This window comes from Rhinatrema bivittatum, chromosome 7 (assembly GCF_901001135.1).
Source record: "Rhinatrema bivittatum chromosome 7, aRhiBiv1.1, whole genome shotgun sequence".
NCBI lineage: Eukaryota > Metazoa > Chordata > Amphibia > Gymnophiona > Rhinatrematidae > Rhinatrema > Rhinatrema bivittatum.
The window spans coordinates 20,453,123-20,476,556 of record NC_042621.1 but is presented as its reverse complement, the minus strand read 5'-3'; the positions used below and the strand labels follow the sequence as shown (position 1 = coordinate 20,476,556).

At 40.4% G+C, this 23,434-nt stretch overlaps 1 protein-coding gene across 1 annotated transcript in view; it reads left to right on the top strand.

The window, feature by feature from the left end:
* CDH8 (cadherin 8) overlaps window positions 1-23,434 on the top strand; it is a 515,521-nt gene that overhangs the window by 11,894 nt on the left and 480,193 nt on the right. The window contains exon 2 of the mRNA XM_029608175.1: window positions 9,913-10,352. Within this exon, the coding sequence (XP_029464035.1) occupies window positions 10,104-10,352 (249 nt within the window). The 5' untranslated portion in view covers window positions 9,913-10,103. The remainder of the gene's footprint in view (window positions 1-9,912; window positions 10,353-23,434) is intronic.

The window sequence follows — 23,434 nt, the reverse complement described above, 5'->3', positions numbered from 1 at the left end:
GATGGCTTGCATTATGGGCAATGTATCCCCTTTAAATTCACATTGAATCGAATGACTATTGGTTGCTACATGCACCAAGTACGTGAGTCTGCCGATATTGTATATGTGAATAGAGGTGACAGAATCCTGCCAATTGAGTCCAAACTGGATCACCTCTCTCTTTTTAAAATATTTTAGTATTCCAGGATTTGTATTTTGATTTTATATCAAAGGACTAGGAATCAACAAGAACTATAAAGTTTGGGTAAGAACTGTAAATTGTTAGATTTGTGGACCCTTGTGCTGTGGTGAGATTGGCTCAACTTATAGGTAAGGCCTTGCAGATTCTCACCGACAGCTGGCAGAGCTATGCTGGGCAGAGACGGGTCAAGAACTTCACCTGTACCAATCCTTTTCCCCTCAGGTTGAGCCCTCAGGTGCCGAGGGCCGGCAGGCGAGAGTCTTTTATGAGGCAGGCGTAAGCGTAGGTCCAGTATCAAGGCAAGGGTCAGAAGCAGGCGGCAGACAAGAGTAGTCAGTATCCAGGCACAGGTAAGAGGCAGGTGATAAGCAAGGATAGTCAAAGTCCATGCAGAAGTCAGATCCAGGAGTCAGTCCAAGGGCAGGCAACAGAGGTCTAGGAGAAGGACTGACATGGAAGGCAGGAAAGAAGATGGAGGCTGAATAGGAGAGGACAGGCTGGACTGAAGGACTGTGCAAGCTGGGCTGAAGAGACGAGGCAGGCTTGGCTGGAACACAGGAGCAGCATCTCATGCTACTGGATGCAGTCAACCCTTTGCTGAGGCATCAGTTTGTTGCCTGGCTGAGGTTTAAATACCCAGCCATGTGACATCATCTCCCAGGGCCAGCAGTAGCGGTTCCCACCACAGGGCCTTTAAAGGTGGGTGTGCGCACGCCTAGGGAGAAGCCTGGAGACACGACCCTGCTGCGAAGAGAGGAGCAGCATTGGTGGGTCCTGGGGTGGGTGCGTTGGCTCACAGGGGCATCCTGTGAGCTGGCAAATATATACATTAGATAATCTCCAGCATCTAAGAATTCAAAGATCAGTATGATGCCCCAAATAGTTAGATACTGGAGTTAATTTCTGTCACTGTTAGCTGTTACTATTAATTGTTTGACAGGTTTATGAGGCAAGGATAGAGGACTTCATGAAGGCAGATATTTTTGCTCTTCTATTCTTCTTGTGTCTTGCTAACTTCCATCCTAGACAATTCTTTTTTTTCTTAAGAAATCTATAGATCTTGACATACTATATAAGTTTTCTAAAAAGGACTTTATATAAATAAGATTTTTTTTAACATTCTGTACCTGTGGGAAAAAAAACAAACATCTTTATTGAATAAAGTCACAATGAATGAAATAAAATATCCGAGGCAGGTCATAAGGGTTTGTTTTTTTAAATGTCCTCTATATTGCATTTATTTTCCTATTTAAAATGTAGGGCAAGAACATGAATATTAAGATCACCAAAATAACCAGGCTGTTAGGACTCTAGATGAATAAATAATTTCAAAAGCTAATACAATGAAATGTTGTTTAGATGTTCCTTCAGTCTTTCAATGTGCACTATGGTGAAAGTCAGGCAACAAGCCTAGATGTGCGAACAGTGATCACTTATTCAACTCTTCCTGATCCCTGGGCCTGAACAGTCATTTTTCTCACAGTGGAAGAAGCAGGCAGAAGATCTGCAGAGATGCTGGTGAAGCCCAAAGCTGTGATGCTCCAAATGCAGCAAACATAAAGGCAAGAAGGGATAAATTGGCAAAAAAAAAATTTTTTTTTGAAAGCTGTCATCTTAATGTATCAGTGAAATCACTGCAGTTATTCCTGAAACTTGATGGTAGGCTGAAAATAAAGATATTAGGACATTTTTTTAGGCAGAATTTAAAAAAAAAATGCTTATGTAATATTATACCCATCAGCAAGTAGCCCAGCTCATATAATTGGACCCAATACCAGGATCTAGCAATAATTAACCACCAATTAGAACTTGAAGAAAAGACACTACAAGGCTTGTGACTGTCAGCATTTTATGCTCAAATAGCAGATTTAATTAACCATTTATGTAGGGATAGGAACCCCGGCATTCCTACAAAAGAATTACTGCATTCCTTGCAATAACTTCTAGACTGAAGTAAAAATTGAAACTGCAGCAAAATCAGCCAAGCAAGTGTGAAGAAAAGGAGAACTGCAGAGAACAAAAAGATATGAATCACCCAACAATAAAGTTTTAGTTTTCTGATGGAAACCTGCAGTCCAGAAGGATGGGGACTATACGAGTATAGGAGTGGCCAATTCTGACCTTAAGACAGTACCACAAAGGTGGAAAAATAAAACTTTAAGACTATTTTTTTTAAGCTAATCAGTATTTCCAGATAATGTTTCCTTCCTATCCTAGATGCTAATTTAAGAAGCATAAGTTTAGTTTATTCTAAGTGCATTTGAGATAGTTTTAATAACACAGCAAGCTTTGGCTCTATGTGTGATCACATGCATTTATAAGCAATAATTATCAATTAATCAGTTGGATACATCTTCTGCATTACTTCCTTCCCAGTTTAATACCAATATTACCTGAAAAATGCATTTTCAATTTTATCAGCTTTGACCATTGGTCATTCTTTGTAGTTCATTGAAGGTAAAAATACAAATATCCCTTATCATTGCATGAAAGTATAGAGCATTGGACTGGACCTGTTGTATTTCTCTGAGAATCCAAGTAAGTCATAGACTGAACCAGTTGGGGCTTTCTTAAAATATTATATCTGTATTACAGTCCTGATGCAAATGAGCACATAATATGGCAGGGGTGGCCAACTCTGGCTCTCAAGACCCACAAACAGTCCTGAGTTTTAGGAAATCCAAAATCAACACGCATGCCATTATGGATGTAATGTGAACCGAAATGTAAATGTCTCCTGCATGAAAGTATACATTTATTTATAGATATCAGTAAATGTTTGCCTAACACATTTATCTGGTTTAAGAATATTATAAATCATATCAGTTTTATTTTCAAAAACGTTTTGCTTTATATAGAGCATGGGGAAAAGCTCTGTATCTATTGCCAAGAAATCATATGAAACTAATTTGTAGTAAGACACCAGCAATCATACTATATATTTTGATGTTTGAAAGGTTAACAATATTGTATTCTTAAGCAGTTTGGAGGTAATTTTCAAAGGAGTTACATGTGTAAATGTAAAATATTATTGTAGCAATTTAAAAAAGACATTTATGCACATAAAGTGCATTTAGATGTGAATATCTTATGAACTTTTCAATGGCAAGTATAGTAGCAATTTTTAAAAGCCCATTTACTCGAGTAAAACCCAGTGTTACTCGATTAAATGCTTTTCAAAATCACACCCATAAAACCCAGTTTTAAGCATGTAAATGCTTTTGAAAATCAGGCCCTTTATTTATTTATTAAAAGAAAAATAGTTTAAGCAAAATTCACAACAAACAGCTAGATTTAAAAAAACAAACGAACAAAAGAAACCCATTCACAGCGTGCTAGGCTAACACAAATTTCATTTATTCTGGCCGATCCAGTCCCAGTTTTACTCCATTGCATCTATAAAATTGTAGCTTTGCCTTTCTTAGAAAAATTAGAACTACATAAACTGTCATGAAATGGGATGAAACCAAAAAATGGATCAAGCTGTCCTAAAAAAACATAAAACCGAAGCCCATTGCCTGCCCTACGAGCATGGAAGAATCATGCCCTGAAAGACAGAACAGACACAGAATGAAATTAAAAGTAAATTGGGCCTGAATATGCAGCTCTCTAGGCTGCCCTGCATAGTAACAGCAAAGAGACATCAAAATCTCTAATGTTCGAGAACAGTCTCAAACTAAAGCTGGTCTGACCCACTGGAACTCCCTTCCATTGGGTCTGCATCCGGAGAGTGACTACTGTCCTTTCAGAAAAAGGTTAAAATCTTTATTCCCCCCATTAACAGACATGTGGGTAGTGTTGAAAAGAAGCATTATTTCTAAGTATTACATTCAGATTTTGTGTTTTAACTCTATGCTGTTTATGTTTTTAAGTTTTATTATTATGAATGTAATTTTCTTCTCCACTGGGAGCCAGTACATTGGACCAGCAGGTTATACATGTTTATAAAGAAATAAATATTGCAAATTGAATATTTTAGCAAGGAAAGTATCCTCAGCAAGAAAAACTCAAAAACTAAATTGATTTTGCTAAGCTCACTGTATATGAGATACCTATCATATACAGTGAGCTTGTTAGGACAGATATATTTTTTACTAATGACACAATTGATGTTCTCAGATAGAAACAATATTATATTAAACACCTAATTGTCCTCAATGTGTAAATTGCACTGTATCTTTAATAGTTCACATTGGGGTAGATTTTCACAAAGCGCGCCTTAGCGTACTTTTGTTGGCGCATCAGGCGCAAACAAAAGTACGCTGGATTTCAGTAGATACGCACGTAGCAGCGCGTATCCGCTAAAATCCTGGATCTGCGCGCGCAAGGCTGCCGATTTCGTGTAGCCGGCGCGCGCCGAGCCGCGCAGCCTGCCACCGTTCCCTCCGAGGCCGCTCCGAAATCGGAGCGGCCTCGGAGGGAACTTGCTTTCGCCCTTCCCTCACCTTCCCCTCCCTTCCTCTATCTAACCCACCCCCCTGGCCCTATCTAGACCCCCCCTTACCTTTGTCGGGGGATTTACGCCTCCCGGAGGGAGAAGTAAATCCCCGCGTGCCAGCAGGCCGCTAGCGCGCCGAGACGGGACCTGGGGGCGGTTCCGGAGGGCACGGCCACGCCCCCGGACCGCCCCGTTCTGAAACCACGCCCCTGGGCCCGCCCCCGAAACGCCACGTCCCACCCCGAAAACGCCGTGCCGATTGGCCCCACCCCCGACACGCCCCCTCGAAAAACCCCGGGACTTACGCGAGTCCCGGGGCTCTGCGCGTGCCGGTAGGCCTATGGAACATAGGCGCACCGGCGCGCAAGGCCCTGCTCGCGTAAATCGGGCGGATTTATGCGAGCAGGGCTCTTAAAATCCGCCCCATTATGATTTGGTTGAGTTGCTTCTTATTCTATCCCTTCTAAAAATGCGAAAATGTACAGTGTATCCATGAACAGCATCTCTTCAGGATTGTCAGGGCTAGAAAAGAAACTGAGCATTAAGGGCTCCCTTTCAGGGAGGGCACACATTTCCAGTTGCAATTCTGCCAAGCTGGATGATCAGTTCTGTGTTTCTTTTCAACATGCATCCTCTTCTGTGTAGGAAAAGTGCTCTGCTTTAGCAGGTTACTGTTGCAATCAAAACACTTTAAGTAGCCTAACACTGCTTGTAAGCTCTATGAAACAAGGGCTTTTATATGTGTACTGTATGTCTAGTTGTGCTATACTAATAGTAGTTTCTACTATTGCATAAAATTGATATTACCTAAAATTATCTATTTAATGATCTCCTAAAATTATTGATTTAATTTGAAGCAGTTCCATTTTTTTTTATACAATTTTGAATGAAATGGAGACTTACCAGTGTAATTATGGTAATTGTAACAGAAAATGGTTTGCAGTGCTCAGAAACACGAGAGAATGCTTAAACGCCCCAGTAGATGTTTTAAACAAAAGAAAAAAAGACAGGTTAAAATGAAGTGCATAATGCTGAAGAGCTTTCTACATTACGTCTATTTCCTCTACTGTTTGGTGTTTATTCCACACACATTTGCGAGGAATTGTCTATAGGCCACCTACTTCCAAAGTAGACATGCATTTCTAATGTACAAAAAATCTTTAGAGCTAATATTGTTTCTCTTTGAAAAATTTGCTAGCATGAAATATGTGCATACAAAGGGTAAACTGCATATACCAAGCCCTGTGCTATTCACGCGGGCAGCAGTGCAGGGGGGAATAGTGGGAATAACACATGTACATTTGAAAACTGATTATACACATGCCATACTAAATACCACATGCATGTCCTCTCCTCCCCTCACCCTCCTGGAATGTCTTTTTTACCTCTGCTAAAAGTATGCATACTCCCAGAGTCCAGATTTACTTTTAGCTGGGCAGAGGAGGGCATTTTCAGGTAAGTCAATTTATCCATGTTAAAATTCTATTCACCTGGGTCAATGGCTTTAAATAATACCTTCCATTTTTTTCTAGGTTTGCAGCTGGAGGGGGGGGGGGGGGGGGGACTGGACTCTTTCAAACAGGTCGATACAATATGGTCCGATCAGGCCAAGCGCACCATTAGCCCCCATCTGGACGTGCATTTTCAACATGCTATTATTACCCTTTACACAGTAAGGGGTAATAGCACGAGGAAAACGCGTGTCCAACCCCCCAAAAACATAGCGCCCACAACATGCAAATGCACATCGATTTATTTATTTATTTATTTATTTATTTATTTATTTATTTTACATGTTTTGTATACCAACATTCAGTTTCACCATCATAACAGTTTACAGTAATCATAATAGGTAGACAAAGTAACATCAGGGTTTCTACAGTGAGTATAATAGGTGAACAAGTTAGGTAACAATAGTAGAAGCAACAGGAAGTGTGTTGGCTATTATATATTGAAAAGGTTCTTGAGCGGCATATAGTGGGTTTTGTGGTTAAGATGAGACTCTATGGGTGGACAAGATGGTATTTCTGTTTTCTTGGTGTTGTATTGGGTAGGAGTCTGTTGGTGTTGATGGTTGAGTGCGTCTGAGAAGGCTCTGGTGAAAAGCAAGGTTTTAAACTCTTTTTTAAAGGTTTTGGTGTTTGGTTGTGTTCTTAGATTGGTTGGTAATGAATTCCATAGTGCAGGGCTGGCGATGGATATAGCTCTCTCACGGGTTTTTAAAAGATGAGTGGTTTTTATGTGAGGGATTTTGAGGAGGCCTTTATTCATTGAGCGAAGGTTCCTGTTTGGAGCATGTAGTTCGATGTGTTTAGTTAGCCAGTAGTTTTCCTGTCCTGTGATTATTTTATGGAGGATTGTTAAAACTTTGTAGTCTATTCTGTATTTTATTGGGAGCCAGTGTAAAGAGATGAGGGTTGGAGTAATATGCTCTTGTTTCTTAGTTCCCGTTAGAATTCTGGTGGCTGCATTCTGTAGTATTTGGAGTGGATGGATGGTAGCAAGTGGTAGGCCAAGGAGTAGGGTATTGCAGTAGTCTAAGTTGGAAAATATGAGTAGTTGCAGGACTGTTCTGAAATCATTCTGTGTGAGGAAAGGCTTAAGACCTCTGAGTGTCAGTAATTTGTGATTTCCTTCTTTAATTTTATTTGTTATGTGGGTTTTGTATGATAATTCTTTGTCTATGATGATTCCTAGGTTTCTAGCATGGCCAACAGGAGAGATTATTGTTTTTGGGTTTTCTGTTTTGAGTGGTTGCATGGGTGAGTCATTGACTTTTTTGTCAAGGATGATTAATTTGGTTTTCTTGATGTTTATTATGAGTTTTAAGGTGGATAGACATTGTTTGATTTCTGCGAGACAGATGGTTATTCTCTCGTAGGTTTCTTCAAGTGTATTCTATATTGTAACCAGTATTTGAATGTCGTCAGCGTATAGGAAATGAGTCAGACCTAGGCGATCCAGTGTGTGACAGATTGGTAGGAGATAGATGTTGAAAAGTGTAGCTGACAGGGCAGATCCTTGTGGGACTCCTGTATTTAGGTTTACTTTATTCGATAGGTTGTTGTTAAATATTACTTGGAAGCTTCTTTGAGATAAATAGGAGGTGAACCATTTTAGTATAGTGCCCATTGCCCCTATTTCGGATAGTCTGTTGAGTAAGATGGAATGGTTGACTGTGTCGAAGGCGGCTGATAAATCTAGGATAATAAAATGTAACTTAGTCCTTTGTCGAATCCTCGAAGTACTGTGTCATTTAGTGCATGTTGATGAGCCTATTAGTTATTCTCGCACCATACAGAAAGTAAAATGTGCAGCCAAGCCACACATTTTACTCTCAGAAATTAACACCCACCCAAAGGCAGGAGTTAATTTTGCCCGGCACCGGGAAAGTGTACAGAAAACCAGAAAAAACTGCTTTTCTGTAAACCCTCCGACTTAATATCATAGCAATATTAAGTCGGAAGCCCCCCCCAAAAAAAAAAATCGTAAAAGGAAAAAAAAATCAGCCCTCAGCTCGTGGGTTGGAAGACGGATGCTCAATTTTGCCAGCGTCCGTTTTTCAAACCCATGGCTGTCAACAGGTTCGACAACCGACACCGGTAAAATTAAGCATTGGCTGTCAAACCCTCTGACAGCCGCCACTTCTGTCAATAAGGAGTCGCTAGGGATGCATTAGTGTCCCTAGCGCCTCCTAATTACCGCAGGTCCTCAATCGTGCACCCAGGAGAGTGGCCTGGGCGTGCGTTGGGAGAGTGGGCAGCTCGCATCGGAGTGCCGGCTCTCCTGCGCAGTTTACCTTATTGGCCCATAGGTTGTGCTGCATTTTATTGGACCATAAAATAGACTATCCATATTTTGTAGGCCCTTCCATTTATGGTACTTGGCCTGAAAAGGACAGGCACAACACCAAATGGAGAATTTTCATGTTGGTAAAATATATGGCCACATAACCTGCAAATAATCCCTTGTTTTACCCCAAAGAAAAAACAAAACTCCCTCAAATAGAGCTTTACTTTGTAATTCTTAAAGAGTCTTTGTATTTGAAAGATATCTCTGTCTTTCATCATTGTACTGTAAATAGTGTTAGATCCTTATTGTGTGCTACAGAGAGAGAGGGAGAGAGTGTGTGTGTGTGTGGGAGGGGGGAACCTAAGAAACTCTGGGAGATGACATAGATCTCCCACATAGAAGGATGATACGGGCCTGAAAAAAAAAGTGGAATCGCATTGACTCATTCAGCTTTTTCCAGTATTTATCTCTTCTCTATGTGGGAGATATTCTGTCAGTCACCAGCAATAGAAGCAGGCACACAAACACTATGGATACGGTGTAACTTTTGTACTGATGTTTGAAAGGGGACAGAGTCTTTTCTCTGCAGCTCATTATGTGACCTAAATCAAATTCTATGATAAATGTTTAGGAAGATTTTCTGTTATTAGAATCACAATTATAGTAGATAAGTAGATGAGGAAAAGTAATTGCTATTCAATTCAGATGCTAACATCCTAGCATGGATGCCTTTGCATTAACCATTTGGTGCCTCAAGTCAGATTTATATAATGGAAAAAGTATATTAGCCCATGTATTTGGATAAGAGTTCAGAGCTTGCAATCTCATTTCCCCATACTAGTGCTGCCCTGAATTTAATACAGAGCACAGTAGTATGATGAAGAGTTAGTGAAATAGAAAAATATTGTACTTACCATGCCTGCAGGTTTCCAAATCACTTCTTTCCATGCCTGGCACCATGTTGGCAGAAAGGAATAGAAATAGCCATGCTTCAGAGAGAATGTAACAATCTTCCCAGAATGCTTTAGGGACACCTACAGACAATGACTAAGAGAGTTACTGTGAAACAGCAACTTAAGTGCTGCTTGAGTTTAACAAGACCAAGTAACGGAAAATGTTAATGTCCTTTAACTCATTGTGAAAAAGATAACTTTTACATCTTGACTGGATTAATATAATTTGCCAATACAGCGTTATTTTAATTAGCTGATGGCATTTAGTTTGCATCTTAAAAGCTGAATTCATTTAGTGCTCCTGTCCTGTGCAGAAGAGGTATCAATCACTGCCGAAAGTGGATGTGTTTTAAAAAATGAATAATATATTTATGTAAAATGAATGGCTACTGATTTTCAGTAGTTCCCCAAGATGCCCATGTTTATTAAAAGAGCATAACTCAGAATCAAGAATGCATTTTTCCTTTTATAATGAATGTCACATGCAAGACAGACTTTCCTGGTCCCTCCCCCGGGTACCTAATGCTGTCATCTCCAATGTCTTGCAGAAATCTTTGATGACTGGGAAAACCAATGGCTCACAGTCCTATAATCTGTATTTATGCTCTCAGTGCTGTAAGCACACGGAAGAACTGTAAGTAAAAGCTCTCCTGCTGCATGATGAATTGGATGGCTACAATCTGGAGGCAAGCAAAATAATCATTTCATTGTGTCGGTGATTTGCTTTACTTGTTTTACAATGCCAGAAAGACTTGGGGAAATGTTTATGGATCTATGGACTCCATTAATAATATTATGGATTACTGTCCTTCCTCATATTTATATGGCTCCAAAGAACCAGTCGTATGTTTTGCAAAGTGGATCAAGTTTGGAACTTAAGCTGAATGAGGAGCATAGAGTTTTGAACCGATCCAAGAGGGGCTGGGTTTGGAATCAAATGTTTGTATTAGAAGAGTTTTCTGGACCTGAACCGATATTAGTTGGCAGGGTAAGTCTGCACGCCTTTTATCCTCATGCTTTCTCACAAACTATGCACCATGATAGTAGTTACTAAACATTTTTCAGTGCAAATTTTAAGAAAACATGTTGAGAATATGTTTTTGAAGTCTATCAACTATAAAAATTCCTGCTTGGAAAAAAAAATGACTGTGGTCCTTTGATAATATAAACTAGAACCAGCAGGCTAGACTTGAGTGCAATCTGTTCCGGTATGCATTCTGCCTTAAAAATACATCTCATCCATTTCTGAAAAAGTTTTAGCAACAGATGTAGGTTTTTCTCTAGTGTCACTACAAGGCTTGCCAAGTCTTTCTCGTCTCCAGGGAGCTCATGTTGTTTTAAGGCTCCTGCCCCTAAGCTATTATTTCTTGTGTGGTTATTTTCACATTCCCCATTTAGTAACACATTTATACCCCTTAAGCAGACATTGTGATTAAATTGTTATCTTGCTGTGTGAAGTTAGAAAGTAAAATAATTCTGCTGCTCATCCATACATATGCAGCTTAATAAAATTTGCCAATGCACCAAATTTGTGTACAAATCAAACACAAGCCTATAGAAGAAAACTGATATTGTAATTTACAATGCGGCATTTGGAGATGATTGTTTAAGGATTGATTAAACCGGGGCAAATGTAGCACCAAAATCAGACAGGTTTGATATAGCTGTATGATATAGACCCAATTTAAATATCTGGGCTTTATTTTTTAAGAGCGTGATTTTATAAGTGTGTTGCTTGGGATAAAGTCTGTGTGTAACTTATACAGACTTCATCCCACATTTTCAAAGTGTGCAAAAGATTTTTGATATGAAATTGCTCAGGTAATTGAACTTCGCTGTCCACAAAACCTGTATAAAATTACTCCTGTTCTTTGCAGGCCATAACTCATGCAGGAGAACTTATGCACCTTACTTTTGAAACTAAAAATGTATATGCATAAGTCCCAACTCCACCCTAATGTCACCGACGAAAATACCTATCTCTGGCATGTGTAATAGAGATGAGTGCACATTGAGCCCAGGGCAATTTTATAACATAAACTGTATTTTATGCATTTAAAAGGCTTTGAAAATTCAGCCCTAAAAGTCTGATTTTTTTAAAGACAGAAAAAAATTCATTTTTGTTTGTAGTACATATCCATTTGATTCTGTTCTACCAAAATTCAGCTGAAGCATATTGCAAAGCATAGCAACCTTACTACTTTAATACTCTAATTTCATAAGAATAGGTTCATAACTATTGAATTGAAACCTTGTGGATAAAATGGAACATGCTGACATTTGAGTAGAGAGCCGAGATTATTTCATATCATCCAATTCCTGCCTGTAACGTTTTTTTTTTTTGTAAATATAGGCATTCATTAGAATTCTGTAGCTTTTATGCATATTGTATATTACATGTATTAATGAACCAGCTCCAAAGTACTCTGTTTGCAAATATCAGTTTGACAAGGCTATGTGACCAACGTTTAGGTATTGTAAATTAGTGTACCACTGAGTGAACTGGTTGTCTGGATATTTTCCCAATAATTTTGTTTTTATCCCTAGAGCACCAAAGCATTAAAAGGGATGCTTCCATTATATTTCATGCTACCTGGACTTACACTACAACACAGAGTGCATCACATTTTAAAATATTTTATTTATATAGAAGTTAGCATACTTTCATTAGCATTATTGACATTAAAATAATATTTTCCTTCACTACTTGTTTTCTACCAATATATTTAAAATTAACTAAAGGCACTCATCAAAGGGCTTACTCATCAAAGGGAGTACAATTATAAAAATGCAGGCTTTCTCATCATCATCACTAAGTCATTGTTTTATATTTGCCGATGATTTCAGGGTTTTTTTTTAAGTCCTGTTAAATTTAACTTAGGTGAGGTAGATGGAATGTGAAGGTATTAAGCAAACTGCAGTGTGCATTCTTTTCAGGAAACACAGGGCCCTACAGTGATGTAATAAGCTGCTACTGTTGACCACAGCGCTCATAAAAATAAATTGAAAATGGATTCCTAGCTGGAAAAAAAAATGATGCTACCGTCAAGGTCAAATTAATAAGGGGATATCAATGTCAGTCTGTGCTTCCAGTTGAAAATGATTATCATACACAGAGATCTGAACAAACAGAGGCATTCCGATGCATACCATGTGCCTGTGGTTGCAAATGGAATAAGAGAAATTTTCTTTCAGGTACAAAAACTGCAAGGAAATAAGCATGGGAAAATGCATCTGCCACGCAACCTGAAGCTTTAACAATCTGCATAAATCAAGTCTCATAGAATGAAAAGCAAAATATGTTACTGTAGCTTTACTCTTTAATATCCTTACTGTATGTGCTGTGCAACACATGATCTGCTGCTTTTGATTTGCAAATTGATATGTGATGGGGTGAGCGGAGATTTCTTTCCTAGTCTGCCCCTTTCAGCTGTAAAAGATGGTATGCCGCTGAGTGGTGACAACACCAGCACTGCAGTAACCTGCCAATGACTGACAACCTCATTCGACTGTGGAATGATATGCCTTGTGACACAGCACACTGTCCCCATGGACTTGATTAGTTAGATATAAGTTTTACTTGATGTATGCTGTTGTATGTTCATAGCCTCCCCTGCACACGCTTACAACTGCTCAGCAGATGTGCTATGAAATCTGTGGTGTATCAAATGTCACTGTTCTTCCGCTGGAGACAGCCACGGAATTCACAATGAAGCCAAGAGTAAAGTTAAGAAATGTTAGGCCATTGTACAGTATTATAAAATTTATGGCCGTGCTATCATTGCTTCCATTCTCTATGGATTGTGTATTAAACAGAAAATAGACTGGTATAGAAAAATATTTTTGAAAAGTTTGTTTCTGTTTTGTTTGAATATAGCTCTGTCACTGTTTCAATGCAGGCTAAGTGCATGTTTACGTACCCTGTGTAGATGACATAGATCTCCAGAATTTAACACAGTAACATGATAGATGATGGCAGAAAGAGATTAATTGACCCATCCAGTCTGCCCTGTTATTCCTGTCAAGGATGTATCCCAGCTGCCAGTCACAGTGTGATTGCTGGTAGGATATCACTTCTTATCCAAGACAGTTGTCCGTCTCTGTACTCCACCTTCTTGGGTAGATGGGCATGCAAGATTGCCTATTTAGTTCCCAGCCACCACCCCTCTTCCCATGTCTAACCACAAAGCTTTTAATAATCTAAATAGCTAACCAATACTAGCATATTTGTTACCCTAATATCCAACCTCCTGTGTTCCTGTGGCCTTTCCAAATGGAAGTGTGCTACCTCTAAGTTACTGCACTGTCGATATACGGGTATATGTAGCCTGCTGGACAGACTTGGCTACGGGGGGTGCCAGCATTTCCACCAGGACTTCGAGTTATTGCAGCCTTCCAGACAGACCCAACTGCTAGCTCATTTTATCATTACAGTCTGCTAGAAAAATATAACGATGTGTTATCAGATTATGATGCTATAGCCAACATTTTGCATTAAATTAATTAGACTATAAGGGATGCTATGATGTGACACCAAAAACATTGCAATAAATCATACTGTCAAGATTGATAGCATTTGTTTTTATTCTCTGTGTCCTACATATGTCCATCTTTGGTTCATCAAAAGCATTACACAATCTGTGGAAAAACAAATGGTCCTATTTTCAAATGAAGCTTCCTGTAGACCAGAATGAAAGATAATAATTTAAAAACAGGGTCTAAACTAATGGGCCTATGCAATAAAGTTTAAGGTGCATAACGAGACCCTTTCACGTGTGTTGAAAATAAAATGTTATGCAGAAAACATGTGCACATTAAGATGGTCCCCTATCACATTAATGTGTAATTATAAAAATTAGCATGTGACCATATGTAAATGAGGAATAATCGTATGCAAATATAGCTTTATTGCATTCGTGAAATAGTGTGGTAAGTAGTCTCTGCAGTGTAGAGGCAAATATTTAACACTTGCCTAAGAACAGGTAATAATATTTTTTTTCTGTGCATGCTGCAGCCTGAAAACTCCTGCACTAACAGGGCCAAAAGGAAAAGGCTGGATAGCATGAAGGATTTTCTCTCCTCTGAACCTGGGTAAAAAAAAAAAGTCCCCTTCCCCAAGCTCCCCTCCCCCAGTCATACAGGACATCCCCCCCCCCCCCCCCCCGAGAAGAATCTTGCCGCTTCTGCCTCCCCTATACCCCAAAAGGTGATATTGACTGGTATGGACCTGTTTCTGGAGTGATAAGAGTCCAGTTATAAGAGGGAGCTTCAATGGAAGGCTTTCTTGCTTGGGGTGGGTGAATGACCAACAGACTCATTCAACTGTGAAGTAATATGTCTTATGGCACAGCACACTGAACCCATGGATTTGATTATTGCCTCACAGGGTAATCATCAGGGGAACAGAAGAAAATTTCTTTGGTGGTGGTGATGGTGGTCCTGTTATGTAGAAAGAGTGTGGTGGGGATAGAGACACCTTTCATGCTAACTATCCCATTCAGTTTGGATTTGAGACGTCATTACTTATCTTTTCAAAAGTGAGCTCAAATTACAAATTTAGGTGCAGTAGATAGGACCCTTCACCACAGCACTTAACAATACTTTGTACCTGAGGTGATGGAGAATAAAGTGACTTGTCCAGGGTCACAAAGAACATCAGTGGGAGAAGTGGGATTCAAATGCTGGCTTCCCCTATTTCTCAGTCCACTGTTCTGACCATGAGTCTACTTTTTGGATTGTAAGGGGGATTTTAAGAGGTAGAAAGCAGCCTGGCATTCTTATTTTGATTGCCATGCATGTCACTACTGTGCGAAAAAGTTGGGTTTGTTTTTTTGTTTACAGTTGGTAAAATTTACAGCATAACATGTTAGAACATAAGAACATAAGAAATTGCCATGCGGGGTCAGACCAAGGGTCTATCAAGCTCAGCATCCTGTTTCCAACAGAAGCCAAACCAGGCCACAAAAACTTGCGGGAGCTGAATTGGTTCAGGGGACGTCATTGACTAGAAATCAACTTAATAGTAGTTAATGGACTTCTCCAAGAACTTATCAAAACCATTTTCAAACCCAGCTACACTAACTGCACTAACCACATCCTCTGCAACAAATTCCAGAGCTTTATTGTGCGTTGAGTGAAAAATAATTTTCTCCGATTAGTCTTAAATGTGCTACTTGCTAACTTCATGGAATCCCCCTAGTCCTTCTATTATATGAAAGTGTAAATAACCAATTCACATCTACTCATTCAAGACCTCTCATGATTTTAAGGACCTTTATCATATCCCCCCGTCTCTTCTCCAAGCTGAACAGCCCTAACTTGTTCAGCTTTTCCTCATAGGGAAGCTGTTCCATCCCCTTTATCAGTTTGGTAGCCCTTCTCTGTACCTTCTCCATCGCAATTATATCTTTTTTGAGATGCGGTGACCAGAATTGTACACAGTATTCAGGGTGCGGTCTCACCATGGAGCGATACAGAGGCATTATGACATTTTCCATTTTATTAATCATTCCCTTCCTAATAATTCCTAACATTCTGTTTGCTTTTTTGACTGCTGCAGCACACTGAGGCGATTTTAAAGTATTATCCACTATGATTCCTAGATCTTTTTCCTGGGTGGTAGCTCCTAATATGGAACCTAACATCATGTAACTACAGCAAGGGTTATTTTTCCCTATATGCATGACCTTGCACTTATCCACATTAAATTTCATCTGCCATTTGGATGCCCAATCTTCCAATCTCGCAAGGTCCTCCTGCAATTTATCACAATCTGCTTGTGATTTAACTACTCTGAATAATTTTGTATCATCTGCATATTTGATAACCTCACTCGTCGTTAAGTTGCATTTTACCACATCTGTTTAATTTTAACTAACTCACATGCAAATACATGTTTGGCTTAAATTTTATTGCATATGCTTCTATAAGGTTATAATCAGTAGTAGCTATAATGGTAATATACTCAGATCAGGTTACAAATAAAACCTGGTGTGTTAATCAGGATAAGCTTATGTTGGAAACAAAACTGAAAACGTCAGTAATATTCCCTTCTTTGCGTCCTTTCATTTTGAAAACAAAATGAAAGAAAAAAGTTTGTTTAAAAAAACATATATCTATATCCCGGGCCCTATCTCTGCCTCTCCCCCCACCCCTCCTACCTCCCTTTGGCTCCACCCCCTAGTATTTTTCTCCTTCGTACATCTCCAAATATGGCAGGAGCAGTCCTGACTCGCTCCTGCTCTGCTGCCATTCCTTTTCAAGATGGCGCTGACAACTCAAGGCTCTTACTCTATTTGGAGCCAATGGACGGGGTGAGAGACTGGGGTTAGAAAGGTGCTAGAAAGGTGTGGAGGAGCCTTTTTTTTTTTTTATACTTTTGCTCATGGGGAAAGGGGTGAGACCCCACTTTTTTTTTTTATTTCATTTTGTTCATTTCCTCTTTTCTGATTTGGTTTCTTTCATCTTAAATAAGCAAAAGAAAACAAACAAAAGCAAAGCCAGGAAACAAAAGAAATCAAAAAAATGTGCAGTGCATACCACTATCACCATTACTGAATCTTTGACGCTGAAAGTCTTATGAAAAGGTGATCTTGCATTAAGAAAAATATTCCCACTCACCAGGAGCCCCTCGATGAAATGAACATCATCAACTGCACAGCATTACTCTGTTAACAGTGAAACAAATCTAATGCTCAAAAGCATCAAGTGCAGTATTATCAATTAACCAGATAAGGAGGAGAGCTGAAGAATGCCTTCTCCTAGATTTCAATCATGCTTTTAGAACCAGTTTAAAAGTCATTATCTTTATAAAATCAGGGCATCAGAACAATTTTTAGTCAATGCTAGGAGACATTTTGACCCTCACTCAGTTTAATCTGGTTTGGGCCTAATAACCTTTTAATGACTCTCTTCTTTGGCAATCATTGTCAGCTAGCTGAACTGAGATTCATTATTCCCTGCACTTATATATTTTTTTATTTCATTAATCAGTTTACAACTGATGTAAATCAAGAAAAAAAAATGTGAGGAAATGCCATAAAGGTTTTAATTGCATTGTGCAATATTCAGTTTCTATATACAAATGAGCATTTCCTATTTTCAAAGAGTACAAAGAACCCAGACATAAGTAGTATCTACATTATAGATAAAGAAACAATACAAGAGGCATTAAAAAAGTAAGTAAGGGGTTATGAAATAGAAACCCAGGTAGGAGAGAGCAAGGTTTTAGAGTATGCAGTGACAGACTAATCTGATTATAAAATATGTATGAACCTGACATCTGTGACATAATTAAAATCCAAGCTTGGGTCCTCTAAGATACAGTTATTGATCTGGTTTGCAGAAATGGGTGGCTCCTTAGAACAAATGCAAGGGTGCCATCTGAAACAGGGCACTGATATACCTGACTGGGGGCACCTCCAGAACTCACCAGGTCTGCTGGCCTGAGGTAAGAGGGGATTCAGAGGGTGCTTCCATCTTCTTGGTATGGCATTGTCTGCATAAAAAACACATGGCTGGGCTGATGATCGAGTGCTCCGCTTTTATCTACCACATTTATCTGGGGCCAGTGGCCCCATATTGGCTATAGGGCTAGCGTGATGGTGGAGCTTGTAGATTTCAATTCTTACAGTTCTCATAGCTTCCCTTCTTTGTTGCCTGTGCCTATGACCAGAGGTTTTCCCTCCCTATCCATCCACATTAGTAATTATTAAAACTATCGGGCCGATACAGTAAAGTCCGCGGGAGAGCGGGCGCGCGCGCACACAGGCCATTCTCCTGTGCGCATGATTCACTATTCAAATTAGGCCCAGCAGTAAAAACAGGCAAAAGGAGGCTCTAGGGACATAGTGCATCCCTAGTGCCTCCTTTTGGACCAGAGCAGCGGCTGTCAGTAGGTTTGACAGGCGACGCTCAATTTTGCCGGTGTCGGTTCTCGAGCCCTCTGACAGCCACGGGCTCGGAAACCGGACGCCGGCAAAATTGAGCGTCCAGTTTTCGACCCGACAGACACAGGCCGACTTCAAATTTTATTTATTTATTTTTTTACTTTTGGAAACTTTCAGTTTTTACTGCTTTTCTCTGCACTTTCCCGGTTCCCGAAGAAATTAGCGCCTACCTTTGGGTAGGCGCTAATTTCTGAAAGCAAAATGTGCGGCTTGCCTGCACATTTTGTTTTCTGAATCGCGCGGGAATACCTAATAGGGCCATCAACATGCATTTGCATGTTGCGGGCTCTATTCGGTTCGGGGGGGTTGTACGTGTGTTTTCGGCCCCTTTCTGAATAAGGGGTAACGCTAGTGCATCGAAAACGCGCGTCCAAAAGAGGGTTAACAGTGCGCCGATACAGTGCGCCGATACAGTACAGTGCGCTCCAACAGAGCCCGTATGTTAGTAAGACAGTTATATACATGTTAATTATGCATGTTATCCCTGGTGCACCAGGTGCTCAAGCATAGTATTGGGGGGAAGGGAAACTAGCTTAGGGGAGGGTAGTGAAATCTCACACAAAGGTGTGGCTTGGGCACAGCCTTGGAAGAATGAATGCTGACCGGGGGTGAATTGAGGCTTAGCACAGGAAGACACCCAGTGGGTCTGCTTACTGATAACAGAGAACAGTCATTTTTGTAACTTGATGGCTCCTCCTAGGACTTAGAATAGGCATAGTTAGGCTTGAGTACCCGAATCAGATATCCTTGTTCAAATAATCTAATGAAGGGCTGGGGTCATTAATTTCCAAGGCATCATCTACAGTTTGTTTCATGTATTCAGAATGGAGGATGATTGAGCTGGTGTCATGCTTGACTCAGTTACAAGACAAAATCTGTCTTGATGTGGACTTTTCTCTTATATTGATGGTACTATTGTCCTAATGTACAAAAGGTTTTTTCTCATTTATATGTATGTGAAATATCTTGGCGATATTAAGTCGGAGGTCCCGAAGGATAAGAAAAGAAAAAAAAAATTTTGATGTCGGCCCGCGGCTGTCTGGTCAAAAACTGGACGCTCAATTTTGCTGGCGTCCGGTTTCCAAGCCCGTGGCTGTCAGCGGTCTCGAGAACCGACGCCAGCAAAATTGAGCATCGGCTGTCAAACCCGCTGACAGCCGCCACTCCGGGCCAAAAGGAGGCGCTAGGGACACGCCTGTTTCTACCACCGAGCCTCATTTAAATCCAAAATTGCGCGCACAGGCGAGTGGCCTGTGCGCATGCCGGGAGAGCTGGCGTTCGCCCGCTCTCCCGCGGACTTTACTGAATCGTCCCGTTAGATTGTAAACTCTCTGGGAAATACCTACAGTATCTGAATGTAATATACAAAAAGCAGAATATATATAAAAAAAAAGATAAATGTTGTAAGACAAGGTTATCCAATGCTGGTTTTTGAGGGCCACAAACCAGTCAGTGTTTTAGACATAGCCAGTGAATATTTACATAATAGATCTGCACAACGCTGAAGCAGCATATATACAACTGCACCTCATGCATATTCACTAGCTATGAATGGTTTGTGGCCCTCAAGGATTGGACTATGACACTCCTGCTTTAGATAACCCAATAGCTATAACACCGATTTAATTTTGGTAGAAAAAAAAAAAGATGCACCATCTTGTTCTCTTCCAAGGATTTTTTATTTTATGACTTAAATTAGCCAGCTACCACCATTATTGTAAGCTATGTGTATCATCCAATCCAAGTCTTGCTAAAATAACAAAGTCTGTCTATTTCATGCTGCATGTCTCACAAAGTGCACTCTAATAACTGGGTCAAGCATTTAATGAGAGAAACCAGCTTGAATACAAAAGAGAAAAATAATAAGACATCACTAATATCTACTTACACTTTCTTTTATCCTGAGCTCTTGTTTTTCATTCTGTTCACATTCAGTACCTCTTCCCACTTTTATTCTTTCTTCGTGACTGCCCTCATCCTTGAAGCAATCTGAATGTCTTCTCTGCTTGGCATCTTCAAACTTAAAACAAAAAAAAATTAAATAATACTTATGCCTTTCCTACGTCTCTTCCCTTAATTCACCTCTCTTTCTTCATCTAGTGCTTCTATGTGCTTGTCAGTACAGCATCCTTTATTTTCTCTAACTTCATTTTGCAATGAACTAATGAAGAGTATAGTTATCAAAGGCTAGTCACAAATGTATTGTTAGTCCAATAAACAGGTATGACATACAAGCTGTTTGTTGACCTTTATTTCTACAAGCTTTCAGTTTTAAAACAGAGAAAATGAGAATGTTTTGGGTATATTTGCAAAAACCTGCTGCATGCCCACTCCCTGAATGTCTCATTGAAGGATTCATATTATTACTGAAAAGAGATCTGGACCAATGAAATCTTTACAAGAATTTCCTGAGGAGTGATGTGAATTAAACAACTCTCCTTTTTCTTTCTTTGACTTTCTAAATGAACCATTATACTGGATTATGAAATCAATGGAAAATCCACTTTAGTGAAGAGTGCCTCAACAAGAGACACTTCTGCTGACTGGCTATATGAAAGATCTGTTGTCTGAGAAACAAGCAAAAAATTAGTAAACCATACAAGGGAAACTGATGTTTTCTCCAAATGTTATCCTTAGAGATAACTGCAATGGCCAGTTGTAAATCAGGAAATGTGAAAATGGCAATCATAGAATCACATGGGAATCAAGAAGTCCAAATGGGATCTTCCATCACCACAGAAACTGAAACAGAAACTAGGGATGTGCATTCATTTGCAATGCATTGGCAATCCACAAAGTATACATCCCTATTCATTGTATTCATGGGTTCGCGAAACGTATTGCGATCCCCAACGAATACAAACATATCATTAGTTTCATTCTTTTGGCTCGCAGTGATTTCTTAGCGGCCATTTGAAATAAGAGAAGGCCATGTGGGAGTATCCATAGCAAAAAACCAGCCCTTTCCTGTGAGTCATAAGTGACCTCACAGCCCTGTCAAAGAGTGGATCAGACAGGTTGGCAAGGAGACCAGAATACAACCTATCAGAGCTAAGCATTTTTCAAATGCGGCCCATCACCACTCTCACTCAGTGCTCTGTGACGCTATTCCTGATGACGCAGCACTATTTATACATTTAGCATGTGGCATGCCACGCACATTCTTGGTGGGGATGTTCTGGGGAGGTGGTCCGGGGAAGTGGCTGAATTCAGAGCTAGTTTGAGTGTCTCAAATCTGTATTCAATTGCTAGCTACTTCGATAGAAAAAGATATTTGTTCGATTTGACTGCATTGCCAGCTAGACCTGTTTTTTTTTACCACACTTTTTTAAATTGATCTGAGATGGTCTCTCTGTGCCACTGAGAGAAGCTGTAAGCACTAGCAGTGGAATTGTACTGCTTATTTTACCCCCTGGGGTAGGTTGCAAGCAGCATTTGGGTGTTGTGGGTGGGAGATATATTGAATTTCTAGCTACTTTGATAGAATTGTCATTGAAAAAGATATTTCATCGATTTTGCTGCTGTGCCAAGCCAGGCTTTTTGTTAACTGCAGTTTTATTTTTATTGAACTCACAGTCTCTCTGTGCTCTTTTAATCCAAGAAGGCAGTGCACTGAGCATCAGTGACAGTGGGCAGTGGACAGTTTTGCAAACTTATGTATATTGAGACAGCAGTGCTCTCTGAAACCAAAACCCCAGTGGGCCTCTTTTGTAGTTACAACTTTGTTGTGTGCACATACATTACATTAGTGCATACATCAAGGCACTGTGCCTGTGGGCAGCCAGTTTTGCAGAATCACTTTTATTTTCCAGGCAGCGTAAAGTGGTTGAAAAGAAGCAGAGTCATCCCATGCCCTCAGCCCCTTCTAGCAGTCAGGTGGCAGGCCAGCAGCCCCCTGCCATGTGGCAGAAGCGGTGTGCGGTAACGCTATCCCGGGGTAGGAGGCAGGCAGCCTCAAAAGTTGTAACCAGGACCATTGGGGAAATGATTGCCCTTGATGACCAGCCCTTGCAGATAGTAGAGAATGTGGGTTTCAAGCATTTTCCGAAGATCATAGTTCCAAATTACACTCCTCTCCAGAACCACGTTTAGCACAAAGGTCATCCCCAGCCTGTATAAGCAGTGTCGCAGTTGCATCCAAGCGCTGCTAGCTAAGGTACAGGGGAGTGTGCATTTCACCTGCAATATCTGGACCGCCATGAATGCTGCACCCTCTTACCTCTCCCTGACAGCACACTGGTGGGACCTGGCTGAGGCAGGGGCAGGCAGCAGCTCTATTAGTGAACAAGTATCAGGGTGGAGGTGGGCTTTACTGCACACCCACCTGACAAATGAGGCCCATACCTCAGCCAATATTCTAGCATGCATCAGACAGATGCTGGTGGGGTGGCAGCTACACCAGCGAGACAGGAATCCTCAGGCAGGGTTCTTTGTCACAGACAATGGTGCAAACATGGTTAAGGCAATATCTGATGGATGCTTTCAGAATATCTGATGTTTTGCACACACTCTGCACCTGGTAGTGAAGTCAGCTCTGAATACCTGCATACTTTAATACACAAGTGCAGGAACATAGCAGCACAGTTCCACAGAAGTGTGAAGGCGGGTCAGGTTCTCCATGAAAAGAAGACTGATTTGAGGATGCCTCACAAGCGTCTCATTCAAGACATTACCACCTGGTGGAATTCCACCTTTATGATGCTGCAGAGGTTAGTGGAGCTGCAGACACCCCTTCATGAACTTTCTGGTACAATGGACATAGGTGTGCAGAATCCCCTAGGGCTTCATGATTGGTTAGTCATGCGTCAGCTGGTAAAAATTCTGCAGCCCTCCAAGGATGTCATGGAGGAGCTGAGTTCCAGAAGGGCCACCTTGGCTGACATCATCCCTATAGTTAAGTTTCTGGAGGAAAATTTGGAGGGCTTTAAACAGGAAGAGGGAATGACAGCTGAGGTGCTGCATTGTCTGGTCATTTTGCAGGAGCAGGAGCAAGAGAGATTAGGGCCTTTAACGAGCGCACATACATGCTTGCCACAGTCTGTGATCCCCGTGTGAAAGGGAAACTGGCCCTACAGTCCAATTGTCTCTCATTTCTAAAGGAACTGCTGTTAGCAAAAGTCCG